Source organism: Choloepus didactylus, chromosome 6 (assembly GCF_015220235.1).
Source record: "Choloepus didactylus isolate mChoDid1 chromosome 6, mChoDid1.pri, whole genome shotgun sequence".
Taxonomy (NCBI): domain Eukaryota; kingdom Metazoa; phylum Chordata; class Mammalia; order Pilosa; family Megalonychidae; genus Choloepus; species Choloepus didactylus.
The window spans coordinates 43,122,670-43,140,872 of record NC_051312.1 but is presented as its reverse complement, the minus strand read 5'-3'; the positions used below and the strand labels follow the sequence as shown (position 1 = coordinate 43,140,872).

Below are 18,203 nucleotides of genomic sequence, written 5' to 3'. Positions count from 1 at the left end.
AATGGATGCAATAGGAAGTGCAATACAGCAATAGAACTTAAATTGGAGAATCAGAGGAAGAAGGAACACTTAAGCAGAGACTGCTAGGATGAATGGGGTGAGATCAGGTGAGTTATCAGGAGGTGATAGACCTGGAGAGATTTAGGCTTTGGGAAGACTCAGAAGTAGGAGAGCATTCTGCAAGGTTTGCTACCAAAGCAGGGTGAGGAAAGGTGAGAGAGGGGCCTTGGGGGCCTGGAGAACAAGGCAGAGACCTCTTCACAGAAAATGCAGTGGGCTTGGTAAGGACTTAGAATCCTACCCTAAGTGCAAAGGAAAGCATTGATAGGTTTGAAGTAGGCAATGATGGATTCCATGCCATGCCAGGTATGGGCCACAAGTGGAATGGTTTGGGAAGGTATAGAATATGAGGGAATTTTGTCCAAGGTTGATAACGTTTTTATGCATATTGTTCAAGTTTGCTAAAGCTGCTGTTATGCAAAATATCAGAAATGGATTGGCTTTTATAAAGGAGGTTTATTTGGTTACAAATTTACAGTCCTAAGGCCATAAAAGTGTCTAAATTAAGGCATCAACAAGAGGATACCTTTACTGAAGAAGGCCCGATGGCACCCAGAACACCTCTGTCAGCTGGGAAGGCATTTGGCTGGTGTCTGCTGGTCCTTTCTCCCAGGTTGCGTTTCAGCTCCTCTCTCTCAGCTCCTGTGTTCTTGCTTCTCTCCCGCAGTGCATTTCTCTCTAAGCATCTGGGGGTCCTCTCTTGGATTCTCCAGGGCAAACTCTGGGCTTCATCTCTTAGCTTAGCATCTCCAAGTGTCCTTCTGTCTGCATCTCCAAGCATCTCTAAGCATCAGCAAATATCTGGGTCTGTATGGCCCTTAGCTTCCCTCTTAAATTCTCCAGGGAACTAATCAAAACCCACCCTGAATGGGAGGGGCCACACCTCCATGGAAATAATCTAATCAAAAATATCACCCACAGTTGAGTGAGTCACGCCTCCACAGAAACACTCAATTGAAAGTTTCCACCCTAATCAAAAGAGTAATAAATCTGTCCCCACAAGATTGCATTAAAGAACATGGCTTTTTGAGGGACATAATATATTCAAACTGGCACACATATAAATTTAGATTTTGGAGAAACAATTTCAAACATTTTTTGACTCCCATAAAACATTGCCTGCTAGCTCATGTATCTCACTCTCTGATAATTACAATGTATTTCTGTCTTCACAAAATACACACTAACTTACATGGAGGCCAAGACTTGCATAATTTTAGACTGAGTTCTGATCAAAGTCTAAATAAATACCAAATATTCACATAGCCATCTCTTCATTTTTGTCTTCAAGAAGTTCATACATTTTCATGGCTTTAAAATTGACGATATTGCCATCTGTTGCATAAACACACAATAAATTTCTTTTTTGAATTATCACTATACATTTTGTGTGACACTTCAAGTGGTCTTTTCTACATTTTGCAATTTTCTTGGTTACAACATCTCTTCAGCAGAGGTCAATATGATATTTTAAACCAGTTTCTGAATTATATCAATACGTTTACTAAATCTTAATTTTACCAAATTGTTAATTTTACCAATAACTGAACTGTTATTGTTTGGATAGCTCATACTGCACAGTATCATATTTGTCACTAAGTGCGTCGAGGGTATTATTTTATTTTCTATAATTCTTCTGCCTTGCCCTCCTTTCCCCATTCTCTAGTGAAACTATAAATTCCCTGAAGATGGGGCTCATGTTTTATGTTTCTTTTGTAGGGACCATGCTATTTAACAGTGATTTAACACAATATTAACATGGATCTTGGATTTTCAATAAATGCTTACTGATAGCTTGAAGAGGCTTACCAATAGTGGATTTGACCCATACATTCAGGGATCTTTAGTCTTAAATTACATAGAATAGTCAACCTTTTAAAATGAATATTATCGATCATTTCCCATTTTCTCAAATTATGATTCAGATGCATATACATTTATTAGATTGATATTTAGATGGATAAATGAAGAATTAGCTGTCTTAGAAATATGTGCAATGTTAGATGTTTTCTGATAGAGTTAAGTTTGAGAAAATGTGACATCAACAATTTCAAGTGAAATTGCAATATTCTATGCTAGAGTGGAGTTCAGTAGCATATAAATGATTTGGAATTCTTGTCACTGTGGATTAGAATGGCTGCCTATTCTATCTAAATTCACCATGGTATCTATTCTTATACTCTGTGAACTCTTTTCACTAGAAAAGAAAATACCCAGGGCCTTATCTCCTTCTCTGCATTTTGCTGTACTTTTAGAAAACAAAGGATTTATTTCCATATCTTACCCTTTATTTATTAAAGAATCAGAAAGATAATAAGACAGCAATTGCAGAAGTGAGTACATTTCAGTTCATATACAATGGACTTAATTCAATTCATGGAACATTTTTGGAGCAATTATAATGTGCTAGACACCATGCCTAGAGTTGTGGATACAAAGTTCAAGAAGAAACTGTTCTTGCTTTCAGAGTTTACTGTCAAACAGAGAAGGCAGGTGTATAAATGTGTTATATGGCTTAGGCACAAAGATGAGTGTATTCCACTCTGTTTAGGCTGAAGACTTCACAGAGGGCATCAAGATTGAGCTCAATCCTGAAGGATTAATTGTTGTTCACCAGGGGGAAGGGTTTTACAGGTGGAGGATGTTCAGCATTGATGGAGAATCAAGTTCAAGAGGAGTATAGGGAGAGAAGGGATGGGTCTGGAGAATTACGGCATGTCATACTAAGGAGTTTGGATTTTTCCCCCATGAGAAATGGGGAGTCACTGGAGTTTTCATCAATTAAATATCAGGTTTTAATTTTAGAATGATTATTGGGGTCTCCAAAACAGTCTGTGGATTGGAGGGTGGCAGGTGGAGTCAGAGAGGCCAGTTAGGGAGATTGTTTAAATAGGCTAAGCAAAAGATAGTAAAGGTATCTACTCACTACATCCATTTCCTTTCTCTGGACACAGAACTAAACTACATTGTTCAGCCCTCCACGTGTTGGGGCCATGTTACTTGTTCATAATTATCATTGGAATGTCAGAGGAAATGATGCATCGCTGCGTGCAGGGATATTTACAAGTAGGTGTGCCTTCACCATGCTCTCTATTTCTCGTTCTTGTGTCTGAAGTCTTGAGGACACATAATAAGATAAAGATGGAAGAGTTGCCAAATAGAAAGAGCCTGGATCCCTGAGACACATTTTGGAGGAGAGCTACCTAGGTAAATACCCTGATGAGGAACACCTACATTGGACTCTGTGTGAGCAAGAAATAAACTTTAATTGTGACAATTTACTGGAATGTATGGGATTTTTTTTAAATTACAGCTGCTAGTGTTAATTACCCTGACTGATACGTATTCTATTCTCACTCATGTAGTCAGACAGAGGTTTTTTGTTTCCATTTATTCTCATATCTCTTGTTTCTTTAGCTTTCTTTTCTTTTTTGCAGACTTTTGTGTGGATAACTTAATTTATTCATTCAAAATAAATATATATATTTTTGAGCACCAGAAAGTCAGTTAGGCACTGGGGATGCACTAGTGAATAAACAAGATAGATCTTTGCTCTTGCGGAATTAAGAATCTAGAGGAGGTAAAAGAATAATTAACTATAACAAAGGTATAACAAAGTGTAATCAGTGTTATGCTAGAAAAGAACAGGTCATTTGGACTACTCACAGCAGGAGACAGATGCAACTAGCCACAGAATTCAATTCAATTCAACAATTTGGATACCTACATATCATGTTAAGTACTCAGTACATAGAAATAACAAAAACTTTGTTTTAGTCCTCATGGAACTCATAATTGGTTGGAACAGACAGACATTTAGTAAATTTAGCAACCAGTATTTCACTAGTTCAGCTGTAACAATAGAAATAATTACAAGATACTGGAATAGCACCAAGGAGGGAACGATGGACTCCATGTAGTGTGACAATATTTTGAGATAGTGCTTGATTTGTTTTCATCCTATTTATTCCTTTTACCCTGACTTTGGGTTTCAAACGTCTGTGTCTCAGGGGGAATGGAAAAAACTGACAAGATGAATATTCATTTTTACAGAAAATGTAATGAGTAAGAGTTACTCTATCATGCCTCATTCATTCATTCCTTCATGCAATGCCTATTTATTTGGTGCTTAGCACACACCACAAGCTGTTTCCATGACAAGATAAATATTTCTCAGAAGGGATATAGAGAAGAAGCTGTGGTGAACATTCACTGTGAGGCTCAGAGAAAAGGGCCATTATACTCCGTGCCTTGGGCTGACCTGTGGATGTTGGGAGAACAATACAAACCCCAATAAGTTTGGGGGACTCAAAAGGAGACAGGCTATGCATCTTACTTTGCTGTCAGAGCAGGATCCAGGGACATCCAGAGGTCGTATGGTGGTGAGGTGTGTCTAGCTAGAGACAGCTAGGAAGAGGCTCTGTGTCTCAGCAGCAGGATGCTCCCAAGGGTGGCACGGAAGTAGACAAGCCCTAGAGAGTCCCACAGAGAGCTGTGGCCCAGGTGGGAGAGGAAGGCATGGAGCGGCCACTGTCCACCCCCCACCCCACCCCATGTGAGCCTGTCAGGAATATGAAAGTAGCCAAGAAACAACTGGACTTAAAAGGGGCTTGTGATTAAGATTAGGTGCAACTTTTCAGTGACCTTAAAAGACTGATAACTGCAGGCCCAGGCCCAGTGGCTGTTGTAGCAGAGTAAGGAAGGATGATGACCCTCAGGACTCGATGCTTTGCCCCCACTTGCTCCCACTCCTGACAACTCAGCTTTACATTTCTTCCTAGAACATGCATGAAAAGTTGGGTGAAAAGAGGATAAACCTTAAATTTAGAAATTTAATTTCTACCATACAGTAGAAAGGATCCATAATATAATGTGTGTTGCTATAGAAAATATAGTCAGTTTCATTTCTTGCATTCCTGAGTATGTAAGCTGATAGTCGTAAGCACTCCAGCCATACTGGAGGTGGGGAGGTTCAGAGAAGGCTTCTTGGAGGAGTAAGAACTGGAATGTAATGAGTGGATAGGAATGATCCAGATGGACTAAGGTGTTAGCAGGAGTTGCAGAGTGCTTGATTGAAAGGTATAACCTGCACAAGCAACAGCTAACACAAAGGCCCTGGGGCCTAAAATAACCCTGGTGCTCAGTAGAAGTGTTATCAGTTCAGTATTTTTGGAGAATACACACAAAGTGTGTGAAGGGAGTTGTGTGGCCAAGAGGTGAGCAGGGAGAGGACAGGTCAAAATGACCCATTCATGCTAAAGTAGTGATTTGTCCTCTTCATCAAACTTTATGTACTTTGTTTTATCAATTTGTTGTCTAACAAAAAAAGAAAGATTTTCAATTGATGAAATGTTATTCCTGACAAATCTGATCTCACAATTTGACTTTCAGTACAGGGTGAGATCATGTACCATGAATCGTAGCTTCTAAATGGAAATATTAGATTGAGCATCTTTCTGACAATAATTCATGACCATGAGCGTTCCTCCTTTCAGCCTACCTAAAATATTATTATGTAGTAGATGATAATGTCTGGTCTCTATTCTGTATTTGTCACTTGGAATTTGTAATTGGTTACATATATTCATTATCTCAAAATCTCTGGCAAATAGCATTAAATACCCTCTTTTTAAATGCTTTTGATCCAGAGTGTCTGGAGAGTAATAAAACCATTTTTTGAACACACATGTGACAATAGTGTATGTTCAGATAGTGTTTTTCTGTTTATATTAATTGGTTGAACCCTCATAATCACTCTCTGATATGGATGAAATAGTAGTACGTAATTTTATTTTACTGATGAACAATTGGGGCCCTGGCCTCTGCCCATCTCCCAGGCTCATATTATTCCACACTCCCCTTGTTTACCTTTCTTTAACCACATGACCTTCTTTCAGTTCCTAAAATGTGACAAGCTTCATCTCACTCCAGGGACTTTGGAAAAACGATTCCTTTTTCATTATGCATTCCTCCCCCTAGCACATGGAATTTGTAAATGAGTTCTATCCCTTAAAATGGTCATATACTTATTTCCTGATACATCTCTGGTATAAAAAATTTGAGGATTTAACTATGGAGCCTATTTATGAGCCATATCAAAAAATCCATTTGGTTAGCTTGTACTTACACTTCGTTTTTGGCCTAAAGTGGCAATATACTACTGAGAATCACATCCTTCTAATGACATTTGTCTGCTTCCAAAAATCAAATCCATTCCTAATAAAGGAAGAGGGACAACTGATGATTATCTCAAAGGAATGAACCATAGGATCTGAAGGTGACAGAAACAGGAGCCCTATAAAAATGTCTTAGGCAAAGGCCCTATCTTTGGAATCAGTATGTACTTTTCTAATGTGGTTCATTTGAATGTTTGCATATGCTTATTCAAAAAGCAACCTTATTATCTTAAAGTCACATTGATGGACTCAGTGGTGAGATGACTTAAAAGAACCTATTTCTACTCAAATATTTGATTAGTAAAACCAAACTACTTGTTCTTGAAAACACACACACATACACACACACAAACACACACACACACACCCCAAAAGTAGCTATGCTGGTGAAATCCGAGTTTGACTATAGAACTTAGTGAGTTCAGAACTGAATCACCTAGGTTTTCCTATCTTGATCTCATGGACTGCAAAATAAATATGGGGCAATAATGCTTTAGTTCTTGAGTACCTATAGATTAGTTCAGATTAAAGAGGGCACCTACTCTTCAGGGGAATATCTTTTTTGGACTCTTGTGAAGGATATTTCAGCTCCAACTTATGCCACTTTCTACTTGTAGACTGAACACAAATCAAAGTAGAGTGAGCCTGAGAAAGTTAAATAATGTAATTTTGCTCTTATTTGGGTAACTAGGTATGTTATTAATTTGAGTAAATCAATATAAACAGAAGACATTTAAACTGCTTTATCAGTTTTATATAGGCGATAGAAACAACAAAAAATCAAAACAATGGTACAATTAATTGTTCAAAAGGACTATTCATCAAGCAACATTACTGAAACAGAGTGAACAAGATTTAATTTATCCAAAATAATGATACCGAGACATGAAACTATTCACAGAACTTAATACTCCCCAGGGCTTCATCTCCTATACAGTTCATGTCTCCTCTAAATTTGGTAATAGTACTTTACACTGTGGACTCTCAATGAAGACTCTTGAATAAGAGGCTGTGGCTTAACCTCTTAGGAGAAGGTGAAATCCTTCTGAAAAATACTTCAGCAGGGAAGATGTGTGTTTCTAAGGTCATCCAATTTCAGTTAATGTCTTGCAGTCTCAACATTAACAGTCCTTCTAACTTTTATTCTGGCAAGTGCCTAATTAATAAAATGTAACCAATGACGTAGATTCTTTTGATCTTCCTTCATGTCAGTGAGGACTATATAGCTGCCAAAGCTTTAAGGATCTTGCTCTGTCAAGGGTTCAGCTTAGAAAATGTATAGGTTCTACAGTGACTGTATTTAGCACTGTATTACAAGCACTTTTTCCTGGCACTTAATTCATGTAACCAAAATAAACAGACATTTCCAAAAATGGCAATATAATTTTTATCATTATGATTCTTTAAAATTGGTTTAAAAATCTGATGCACTTGAATTGCATAGGCTTTTGTGAAACTAATCAAACAACCTTCTAAGAAAGGATTTCTTGGCAGGTGTAAAGACTTTCATGGGGCCCTTTTTGCGGAGGGACTTCAGTGGGGGCTTTTTTAAGGGCAGGGTTCTTTTAGGGGTTTGCAGTGCTCTTGCTATCTGCACGTGCTCATTGCAGTAATACTTGTTGCTTCCTTCTGACAGGTGAATGAGTGTGCACTCTGCCAGATCCATGCACTGAGCATGGACCCAGTGCCCATTTTCATGAGAGCAATAGATCATTGCAGGTTTGTTGAGCTCAGTTGAATAGAATGGTACCCAGGTGTTGATATCCACATTACAAGTAGGACAACATGTAATCCAGTAGCCTGTTTCAGACTCATCTTCCTCATCATCTTCATTATAGGTGTCAAATTCATCATCACCATCAAAATTATTTGCTTCTGCGCTGAAACAAAATTCTTCTGAGTCTTCAAAAGGAGTGGAATCTCCTGGGTCTTCTGTTGATGTCTGACTGTTTGTGAGTGTTTTCTCATCTTCATTCACATCATCTTCAGCACATTTCAACATATAGAAATAGAATGGTTCTGAAACAACCTGCTTGTTGTCTCCTGGTATGCCAAGGAAAACAGTTCCATTTCCCATGTTGCTTCCAAACCATACCTTGCTGTGCTTAATATCTGGGGTCCAATCTGGGGTCTCCATCTCACGAATTTCTATCTTGTTGTCCTCTAAAGAGACAATGTTGCAGACCATTCTTTTTTGATTTTCAAGCTGATAGCCACCAACAATAACGAATTCATTATTGTTAATTTGAGTCAGAATTGCACTGGAGACAGAGATTCCTTCTGGCAAGACTGTGCAACTCACAGCTGGGCTACCCAGAGGTAGATCGACCCTTATTCTGTACAGGTTCGCAGGACGGATGTTATTGGCAAGTGAATGACCTCCTAAAATATAAATGGTATCATTTCTGGCAATGGAGACATGAAAAGATATCCCATCCTGAAGTTCTGGAAGAACATAGGATGTAGAGCACCCAAATTCGAAATCCACCAAGAAAACATGGGGCAGGCAGTCAACTACACTATTCCATTTTTCTGTGGTTCTTTGGGCAGAAGGCATGTACGATCGTCCTCCAAAGAGAACACCCATACTTTTTCCCCGACTATACACTACATCAATGGAATGGCCGTATCTAGCTTCAGGAACATCACCTACCAAGTCTTTCTCTGTACAGCGAAAAGTAACTTTTTTGTTCTTGCAAACAAGAGACATGACATAAATCTTATCTGAAAGTTCATTGTTTGGTGTTTTCCCTCCATGGATGATATACTGATGCTTTTCAGATTCGAAGCCGCCTTTGATTGTGCAAGTGGCTGGATAGCGAAGAGGAGGAAGGTAGCAGGAATCCTTAGAGAAAACTGCTGGCTTCAGTTTGAGATGGTTATGCTTTACATCAAAATGGAAAACTCCAGTGGGGCAGGATCTCTTGGGCCAGCCTTTCTGACCAAAGAAGAAAACTTGCCCTTCAAAATTCATCAACGAGAAGCCTGGTTGAATTAAGGCTATGTTATTACTGACTGTTACCATCTGTAATGACATATTTTCTGATTGTGGGTAGATCTTTTATCTGAAAGAATTAAAAAAAAAAAAGGACTTACTGTACCGCTTCATATAAATCTATGCTTAGACTCCCTCACATATAAAAAGCATGCTAGAAATCTCCTCCCACAAGCTTGGGTGGGACTGAATTAGCAAAATTCAGGATGCTAGGTATGCAAAGAGCCACGGAACCTTCCTGCATAATAATACAATCCAAGCAGCTGGGACATGTTTTAGGGATGGACTATCGTCCCTCAGAGTTCTGGGAATTGTAGTCAATTTTCCTCAAAGATTCACTACTCCTCTGCAGAAAGAACTACATTTCCCAGGAACCAGTTCTCTAAGGAATGTGTAGCTAGGATATTGTCTTTGTTGATCCAGGAGAGGACAATCGTAGGATGACGCCCTGAATAAAGACGTGAGAAGTGCCAAGTGACTAGATGGGCGCCAAAGCGAAAAACTAGGAAATGGGAGGTGAGAGTGGCCGACACACATTCAATCTGGGTTCCGGGGAGGCTGCAGCACGAGGAGAGGTGTCAGGCAACTCCCTGTCCCGATGTTGCTGGAGCCTCTCGGGGGAACTCTTAATAGGGTGACCCATTAAGAAACACTACTCCTGGCCCGAGTGGGGTTGCCTGGAAACCGCAGGCTGAAGGGACTCCTCGTCATAGGTTGTTTTAACAGGTTCCTGTGGGACGCTTGGGGACTCCACGCAGAATAGCACCCCTGAGATTCCTGAGGTTGTTGGGACGTGGGGGTGGACACCGAGGTTACAAAAGCTGTGATTATTTCACAGGACCAAAAGATAAATCTCTGAATGCCTGGAGTCCGGGAGGGGTGGGGGATGGGTGGAGGAGCGGAATGCTTTTTGCCCCTCTTATATTTAGTAATAGAAATAGTGTACACTTTAGCAGTACCACTCGTAAAGCCCCTCTTAGCCTTTCTTACTCATGTTTTAGGGATTCTTTTGGGGAAAAGAGAAGGTTCCCAAACACATTTCTCTTTTTTTTTTTTTTTGGTAGGAATATAGTTTAGTGGCAGTTATTTCAGATCTCTTTACAGCTCAAGAACTTAGACCAAAATTCCTTGGTACTTCCTTAATAAGCAAAGAGGTGGCAGAATTAATCAGGGTAATATTTATATTATAAAATTTTTGAACAGGTATTTACCAGATGAAATAAGCTTATTAAATTCTTTTGTTTTTGTTATATTACCTACCTTTGAGAGTAGTCAGGAGCCTTAATGTGAAATACACTCCCTGTTTGCAGAGAAAAGTCCTAGACACCAAAGGTTAAAGGAAACCAAACAGCCAATTCATTGGCTTTTAAGAGTACGTTTTTAAAATGTTTCAAAAACAGTATAAAACTGCAGCTGAGAGTATGGACTCTGAAGGCTGGCTGGCTCTGTCATCTACTAGTTATATAACTCTGGACAAGTTATTTAACCTCTTTGTGCCTCAGTTTCCTCCTGAGATAATAATTTGACTTACTTCACAGGTTGTTATAAATTATAATTAAGTTAATTCATGCAAAGCAGTTAGAACAGAGCTTTGCACACAGTAAGTGATATTTATTATTATGATTATACTTGAACTTACCAAAAGTAAGGTTTTTAGTGCACAGCTACCTTTCAGTCATGGCAGATGCTGGTTATAATGTTGGAGATGATTAAAAGGGGCCTTAGGGTCTGAGAAACTGAATAGTAAGTATAGATGGATAACTTTTGGGGCTAATAGCAATTTGATAAGCATATATGAAGAGGGCAGATTTCATTCTTCTTGTCGCCCTTTCCTAACCCTTCATTAATTATGCACACGCTGAAGGATTGTCTCAGCCCAAATCCAGGCTCTAACACTTAGTTGCTGTGATTCCACTTTGGGCAAATGACGTTTTTTTTTTCTTATTTATAAAACGGGGATATTAGTACCTCTTCATTGGGTTGTTTGAAGCGTAAATGCGATAACACATGTAAATCACATTGCACAATGCCTGGCAAATAGTAAGTACTCAATAAATGATAGTTGGCACTATTATTTATTTATCTTTATTCCCCCTACAAAGGTTCCTTAAACCATTTAGAATCTATGATCACACTAATGAAATGTTTGGGGCTTTTCATCTTGAAGCACTTCTGTGGAACAGATGTAATTAATAGCTAAATAGTCTCTCATACTTAAGATAGTGAGTTTACTTCAAATCCTTCACTATGGGAGATTCCTCAAGATGTGACCTTTTGTTAAATGCAGTTTTATTGAGATATATTCACACACCATATAATCCATCCAAATTATACAATCAGTGGCTCACAGTGTCATCACATAGTTGTCCATTTATCACCACAATCAATCTTAGAACATCCCCTTTACTCCCATAGCAATAATAAAATAAAAAATAAAAAGATAAAATTAAAAAGAACACCCCAAACATCCCATATCCCTTATCCCCCTCTATCATTTATTCATATTTTAAACTTTATTTAACTGGATCCAGGGAGTATCAGTCACAAGGTTCCCACAAGGTGTGATCTTTTAATAATCATCCTTTGGATTATTAAAACAAGGCTGGAAATGGGGAATGAGAAGGATTATTACCAAAGTTATGAAAGCAAACCTTTCTATTCCTTAGACCTTGGTGGTTTGTAGGTTCAGCAGTTTACCTTGTTTAGGAAATAACCTGGGTGAGTGTTTTATTTATTCATGGCTTATTCAAATATACGTAAGAAAAGGCATCTGTGCAATTAGAAAAATGTTATCCATAGGAACCAGAAAAATAATTGTTGACCCTCAACTCAATAAATGAAAACCACAGGTGATTGCACTCAGCTTGATGTATGATTATTCTCAGAGAATTGCCCACTTTTGTGGTAGAGGCAGCACTGAAGCCAAAGCCTGCTAGTTTTAAACTCTTGTGAAGACTGTCTTTGGGATATAACAAGCCAAACAGGGGTAATGGATTCCAGAGCTCAAGAGCTGAACATCACAAAGGACACTTGCTTTTAAGCAGCAAGCATCTAAAAAATTGTTTTCATCATAGCCTATTGGCTTCATTTTAAGATTGTTATAGGAATTCGGCCTCTCATAAATGAAAACAGTATTGTTTTGGATTAAACAGTAACATTGTATTGGGAAGGCTATAAGGAAAAGTCTGTCCCTTTTTGTAGCTTAGTCAGGGTCCCTAAAGATTTTTGCTGCCCTGCTGTAGGCTCATCTCATTATAATTTCAGGGCCTTAAAAACAAATGTAAACTTTATCACCTGCTCTTGTAACACAGCTCAAATATTTGTGTATTTAATTTTTAGAATTACACTTATTAAACCATGATTTATGTATTTAAAGAATAAACAGGAACATTGAAAGTGTTTTTGTATTATTTTGCCATATTTATTTAGATTTTAAAGTTCTGCTTTACTGACTTGAAAGTTTTCACTGGAGTATACTATTGTATATTTTCCATGGTTTTAATACGACTCTATTAGCCACATCTTGGTTTTTAAAGGAGCATTTAAAAGATTGTACTAGAACTAAAATAATTCTACTGAAGTATTTTTCTTTAAATAGACTGTATAAAAACAGGCAGATTTTTAAAAACAGGACACGGTTCTTTGGCTGAGGGAAACTTTAAAGTCAACACATTAAAGATTCTTTCTAAAAGATAGAAATATAGGACCATTAAATTTATACGATTTTCCCAACCCCATGCTAACCTTCCTCAGCAGTAGGATTTTCATTTATTCACTGTGAAGCTAGGGCATAGTTGAGAATCAAAGGAAGCCTAATGGTGTGAGTTCTGGGTTTGTAGTTTCCTTTGCCTGAACTGGGCACTTTTTTGTTTTCCTTTGTTTTGTTTTTCCTTCCAAAGAAAGACAGTGTACTTTGAAGCATTAAATCTTTCTGATCAGTGTTGCTATGTTTTCCTGATTGCTCCAAAATAGCAGGTAATTTTTTATAACTGCCAGCATTTAGTGTGTGAATTAACACTCTCTTGCAGGGTTAACCAGATCTGAGCATATATTGTTTGATTTTTGCTGGCAGTAAAACTAGGATTAGGTTTTCCTTCTGACACTTATGCTAGAGAAGCTTTTATGCACTAAAATTAATACATACTCCTCTAAAGGCATAGGAATTAAATCCTTTCAGTAACCAGAGCCTTAAAAGGCACAGTTTCCAAATTCTGCCTCATCCCTTCCCCATCTGGACACCCAGTCCACCTGTAATTCACATGCTCCTGAAGTGTGTCATCATCTTAAAGTTACACACGTAGGCTCCCATCCTTTAGCTTTGTTAGAAATGAAGGTATTGGACCTACCTGAAGGCCAGAGAGGCTGCTCACCCCTCTCTGAATCTTTGCCGCTAAACAGGTATTAAATGTCAGCACTTGGGAAGATTCACTGACTTCCCACCATGACCGTGGCAAGCAGACGGCTGACGTTAAAGAGAGTGTGTATGTGTGCCTACAGATGTTCTAATGAACACTGATCTAAGGGGAGTAACTGACTGACTTTTTTTTCTTCTTTCGATGATTGAGGGAGATATCCACTAGAGTGTGCCCTGAAGATTTAACCATTTCCTTACTAGCAAACAATAGAAACATGGTTCACTAGTCACTTGTAAAGAAAAAAAAATGTTGTTGAAACCGGATTTCCTTTTTTATTAAAACATTTTAGAAAAACATAGAAATATTAATATAATTACTATGATTTAAACAAATACAGTTGTAAATCAAATGGGAAATTATTTGTTCTGAAGCAGAGATCATTAATATCAATGCCAGTACTTTTAACTTAGAATTGCTCTTCTGAGGTTTTGTTTTATTTTATGTATGGGTCAGAGAAGCTCTAATTATTGAAAGATCTACTACCAATTTGATGACAGTGAGCTGCCATGTAATATTGTACAGTGTAGTGGTTAAGAGAATGGGCTTTGGAGTCAGGCAGACCTGGTTTTCTTTGCCAACTCTGCCAGTTTTCAAATGGAGACATTCTGCCAGTTTTCAAATGGAGACATTTTAATCTTTAGGCAGGTTTTCCATCTATTTATTCTTCTCTGAAATGGAGAGAGAAGAAGTATTTACCTCAAAAGATTGTTGCAAAAACGTTAAATGAGATAATGCAAGTAAAGTGCTCAAGCAAGGAATGTATTCCACTATGGTCTTAATGTCAAGAGCTATCTTAGCCTTCTCTACCTCCCCCACTCTGAGTTTTCATAAAAAAACTGAAGGGTTGAGAACAGATGTGGCAAATGCTGACTTAATTTTAAAACAATTCATTAAAAAGACTTACATCAAGAAAAACATAAACTGAGTCTGTCACCTAATTATAAATCTTTCCATTTCTTTGTACTCTAATTTATTTCTAAACATGTGCATGTTTTTACCTAATCCTAATCAGAATGTATTAAAATTAAATTTTTTTTATCTTTTAAATCTAACATTATTTCATATATATTGTGAAATACATAAAATCCCATTGAGTAATATAACACAATTTATATAGCCATCCACTATTTTTGGACATTTAATCAGTTTTCCTGTGGTTTAGATGACAGAATGCAGCATTCAGAGGTAGACAAATCTGGATTTAGCCTCAGTTCTGTTACTTACTAGCTGAATGACCTTTTTGAGTTTCAGTTTCCATTATCTGTAAAATGGGGATGATATCTACCTTATTGTGAAGATTAGTGGATAAGAAGTGTCCAGTATATAGAATGTATTTAATCCATCTTGCCTAATGATGGTGATGCTATATATTTGTATAAATGACTGTTTCATTATTTGCAAAATTTTAGGATAAATTTTCAAGGTTGATTAAAAAAACTGATGAGTAGTTTGGTTGCTTGGTTGTTTCTCATCATTTGGAATATTGGTTCATCCCTTTAAAAAGTATCATTTTCTCTTCTAGTTATTTCCAAGGTGATATTTTTGTTTGTGCCAAAAGGATATTGGGTTATTTCCCCAACCTGTTTATGGTGTTACACCATGATTATGATATTTAAATTACAACAACAACAAATAACGACAGCAACCCTCTTAAGTTAACATATTGGATATCTCCACAATAAATACAAAATAAAAAAGACTGCATGGAAACCGTGGTAACTACATGAAAACACATGCTTGGCAAGTGCTTTAGCCTTTGGACTTGACTGACACCAAAACACGGGCATTGTGTACCAAATATTTACTTATTGAATGGGTTGTCTTCTGAAGAGACTTGAAATTAGCAACACATTTAGAAATGGTTTTTAAAACTGAGCCCTTGCGGTGTCTTTAGGAGATTATTAGACTTGCAGCGATCTCAGCCAATGTGCCTGATCCTTGGGTCCTCGGCATAGAAATGAAATATGAAATGGTAAACATTATTTATTGAGCACCTATTTTGCACCAAGGTATATAGAGAATTAAAAAACAAAATCACAGACGCAGGTCTTGCCCTTAAGGAACCTACATGATAGTAGGCAGAAGCAACATTTGATTTTCTGTAAATGCACCTTTCATTCTTCCCACAGTCAACCTGTTTTAAAAGTTCACCAACATGGAAATCACAGTTATTGGTTACCCAGCCCTTTCTTAGGCCTTAAGGCAGATTTGAAATCAAACTACTACTTAAATATATTAATTTGTATTTCTTTAAATCAAAAGACAGTGGACAATTAAAGAATAAAGTCAGTGTAATTACAGAATAAACTAACCTTTATTCCATGGGGAGATAAGATAAAAACATGGTAATGGGTTATATTGACATAGTAAGTGAACAGAAAAGAAAGCATAATTGGAACAAAAGAAATAGAATGTCAGAATCAGAAGACAACTTCAAGTCCAGTCCCTTTATTTATGCATTCAAACTACTTAAGGCCAGAAAAGATAAATAGCTCAACAAGTAACACAGCTGCAGGGGTGTGTCCATGGTGGGGCACAAAGGTGGGGAAAGGCAGGGGAGAAACACTTTCGTGAACTCATGACAGTTTTTTTTTTTTTCTTTCCCAAGAAATGCATACACTTCTTGGGCATTTCTATCCCCATTTTATAAATGGAGAAACCACTTAATATTGTCATTCAATGAGTTAACAAGTGTTCGAAAAAAGTTTAAAGTGGCAACTTTTCAAGCATTAGGATAGGCATAGACAGTTATTCTCTTTTAATAAGTGGCTGATTTTTAAGAAAATGCTAAAACTAATACTAGAAAAGGAGATCTGTGGCTTGTTGAGTGACTCGCACACTATGACCCACAACTGAAACTGGCAAAGAAGAGAAAAGAGGAAGGAAAGGGAAATATAAAGAAGGAAGCAATCTACAGTTAGTATGATAGAGTGTCAAGAGAAGAACATGACAAGTAACTTGCCATTTTTTATTTAAAGCAATTAATTAAATATGGACACCTGACTAGAATGACGAGATTTTCCTATAAAAGTTCCATGATTTCTGATTGAAGGCAGACTAAATATTTTTTCTGTTAAATAAAATAGAAAAATTTCAGAGGAGTCTGGCAATGTTGTGCTGGAAAATATTCACTTAAGAATTTTGTTTTGAGAAAGGGAGGAAATTTCTAATTTTTCTGCCTTTGGGTATAGAAAACATGTTGGCAAAAATTATATATGTGCACTGTGTGTATGTGTGTGTGTGTGTGTGTGTTGTATACAAAATGGCAAATAAAATAGTGAAAGAAATTGGAAACTAGGAAAGTACTGTATTATCTCTTAAAGCCCATTTATTATCCCACAGTCACTGGAATTGAGAATTAAAAATAGCTGGGAAACACATCTCTAAAATCTCATTTCTTTTAAGAGAATGTCAAATGAAAAGGTCGATTTTATTTGCAAGATCTGGCATTTTAAAACACTTGGAAATAAATTCCTGCAAGCAAAGTTGATTTAGTTCAGTTGGTTTACACCTGCTCCTAACCAGGTGCGTGAGTTTTTGCTTTAAAGTGGGTTTTCTGGTATTGTAAAAGGGCTGGATACTGTGCAGGTGGCTGGTAGAGTAGGGAAGTTGGAGTGAAAGGATAACTTTAATTAAGGGTGGGTGCCTTTGTGCCACAGTTGTTATTCAGATAAAATAAGCACTAATGGGACATCACATCCCATGTGAAGGTGGGATTACTTTTGAGCTAGTAAATCTTTTATGATTGAAATATTAATGTGTGATTATAGAGCTATAAAAATGGTTCAGAAACTCTACTGCCTTATGGATTCACAGCTTTATTAGGGGCCTTGAAAAGATGCTTATGGAAACACTCAACTGTTATCATCCATAACTCATCGATGTTGTTTGATAACATTTCTGAGGACAGGATATCAGTTTTGAACATAGTTGAAATATGTGTATGGTGTGTTTTTCTTGAAAAACTTACTAGTCTAGAGGTCAGCTAATGTGCTTGTAAGAGTTGTTAGGGAGTGAAGGTAGAGTATTTTCTTGCATAGTGGAGGTAGAGTATTTTCTTGCACAGCTCTAAATTTTTCAAAAAAGTGCACAAAGAAGCAAAAATGATACAGAAAAGGTAAGCTTCCTGATTTCAGGTGCAATGCATTTTCTGAGATTTGTCTTAACGGGCATATCCTGCAGGTTCCATGTACACAGGTAATCTGTTTTTTTTTAATATGATAGGGAGTGAGCGGGGAGAAGTCCAAATGTTTAACTGTTTGCATTTTTCTTTGTTTAATGGAATTCATAGCTTACACTGATATGTAGTTGACCTGCCCCAGTGAATCGGTGCAGACATTTCTGACTGACTTAAACAGCTGGGAAGAAGAGTATATTTTGGGGAAATAACATTGATTTTATACAACCTGCTGATGAACAGCAAGCCTTAATGAATGATAGCTTCAAGAAACCTCATTACAGTAGCTTGGATGGATGAGCAGGAAAGGGAAGCAAATTTTTCAAGAGGAATGTTTCTGCTTAAACATGTCATTTTATAGATTAGCATTATTCCCATTC

The 18,203-nt window shown here is 37.4% G+C and overlaps 2 protein-coding genes across 3 annotated transcripts in view; one reads left to right on the top strand and one right to left on the bottom strand.

The window, feature by feature from the left end:
• Positions 1-7,692: 7,692 nt before the first annotated feature.
• Positions 7,693-9,273, bottom strand: RAG2 (recombination activating 2). Its single transcript, XM_037841732.1, has one exon. The coding sequence runs from the start codon at positions 9,271-9,273 to the stop codon at positions 7,693-7,695; it is 1,581 nt and encodes a 526-aa protein (XP_037697660.1).
• Positions 9,274-9,596: 323 nt separating this feature from the next.
• LOC119538366 (intraflagellar transport associated protein) overlaps positions 9,597-18,203 on the top strand; it is a 69,179-nt gene continuing 60,572 nt past the window's right edge. The window contains exon 1 of one of the 2 annotated variants that reach the window (XM_037841277.1): positions 9,597-9,747. The gene's annotated coding sequence lies outside the window, so the exon portion shown is untranslated. The remainder of the gene's footprint in view (positions 9,748-18,203) is intronic. The other variant, XM_037841278.1, reaches the window with a different exon arrangement.

Coding starts and splice junctions, on each gene's coding strand:
- RAG2 (XM_037841732.1), bottom strand. CDS start 9,273: ATGTCATTACAGATGGTAACAGTCAGTAATAACATAGCCTTAATTCAA.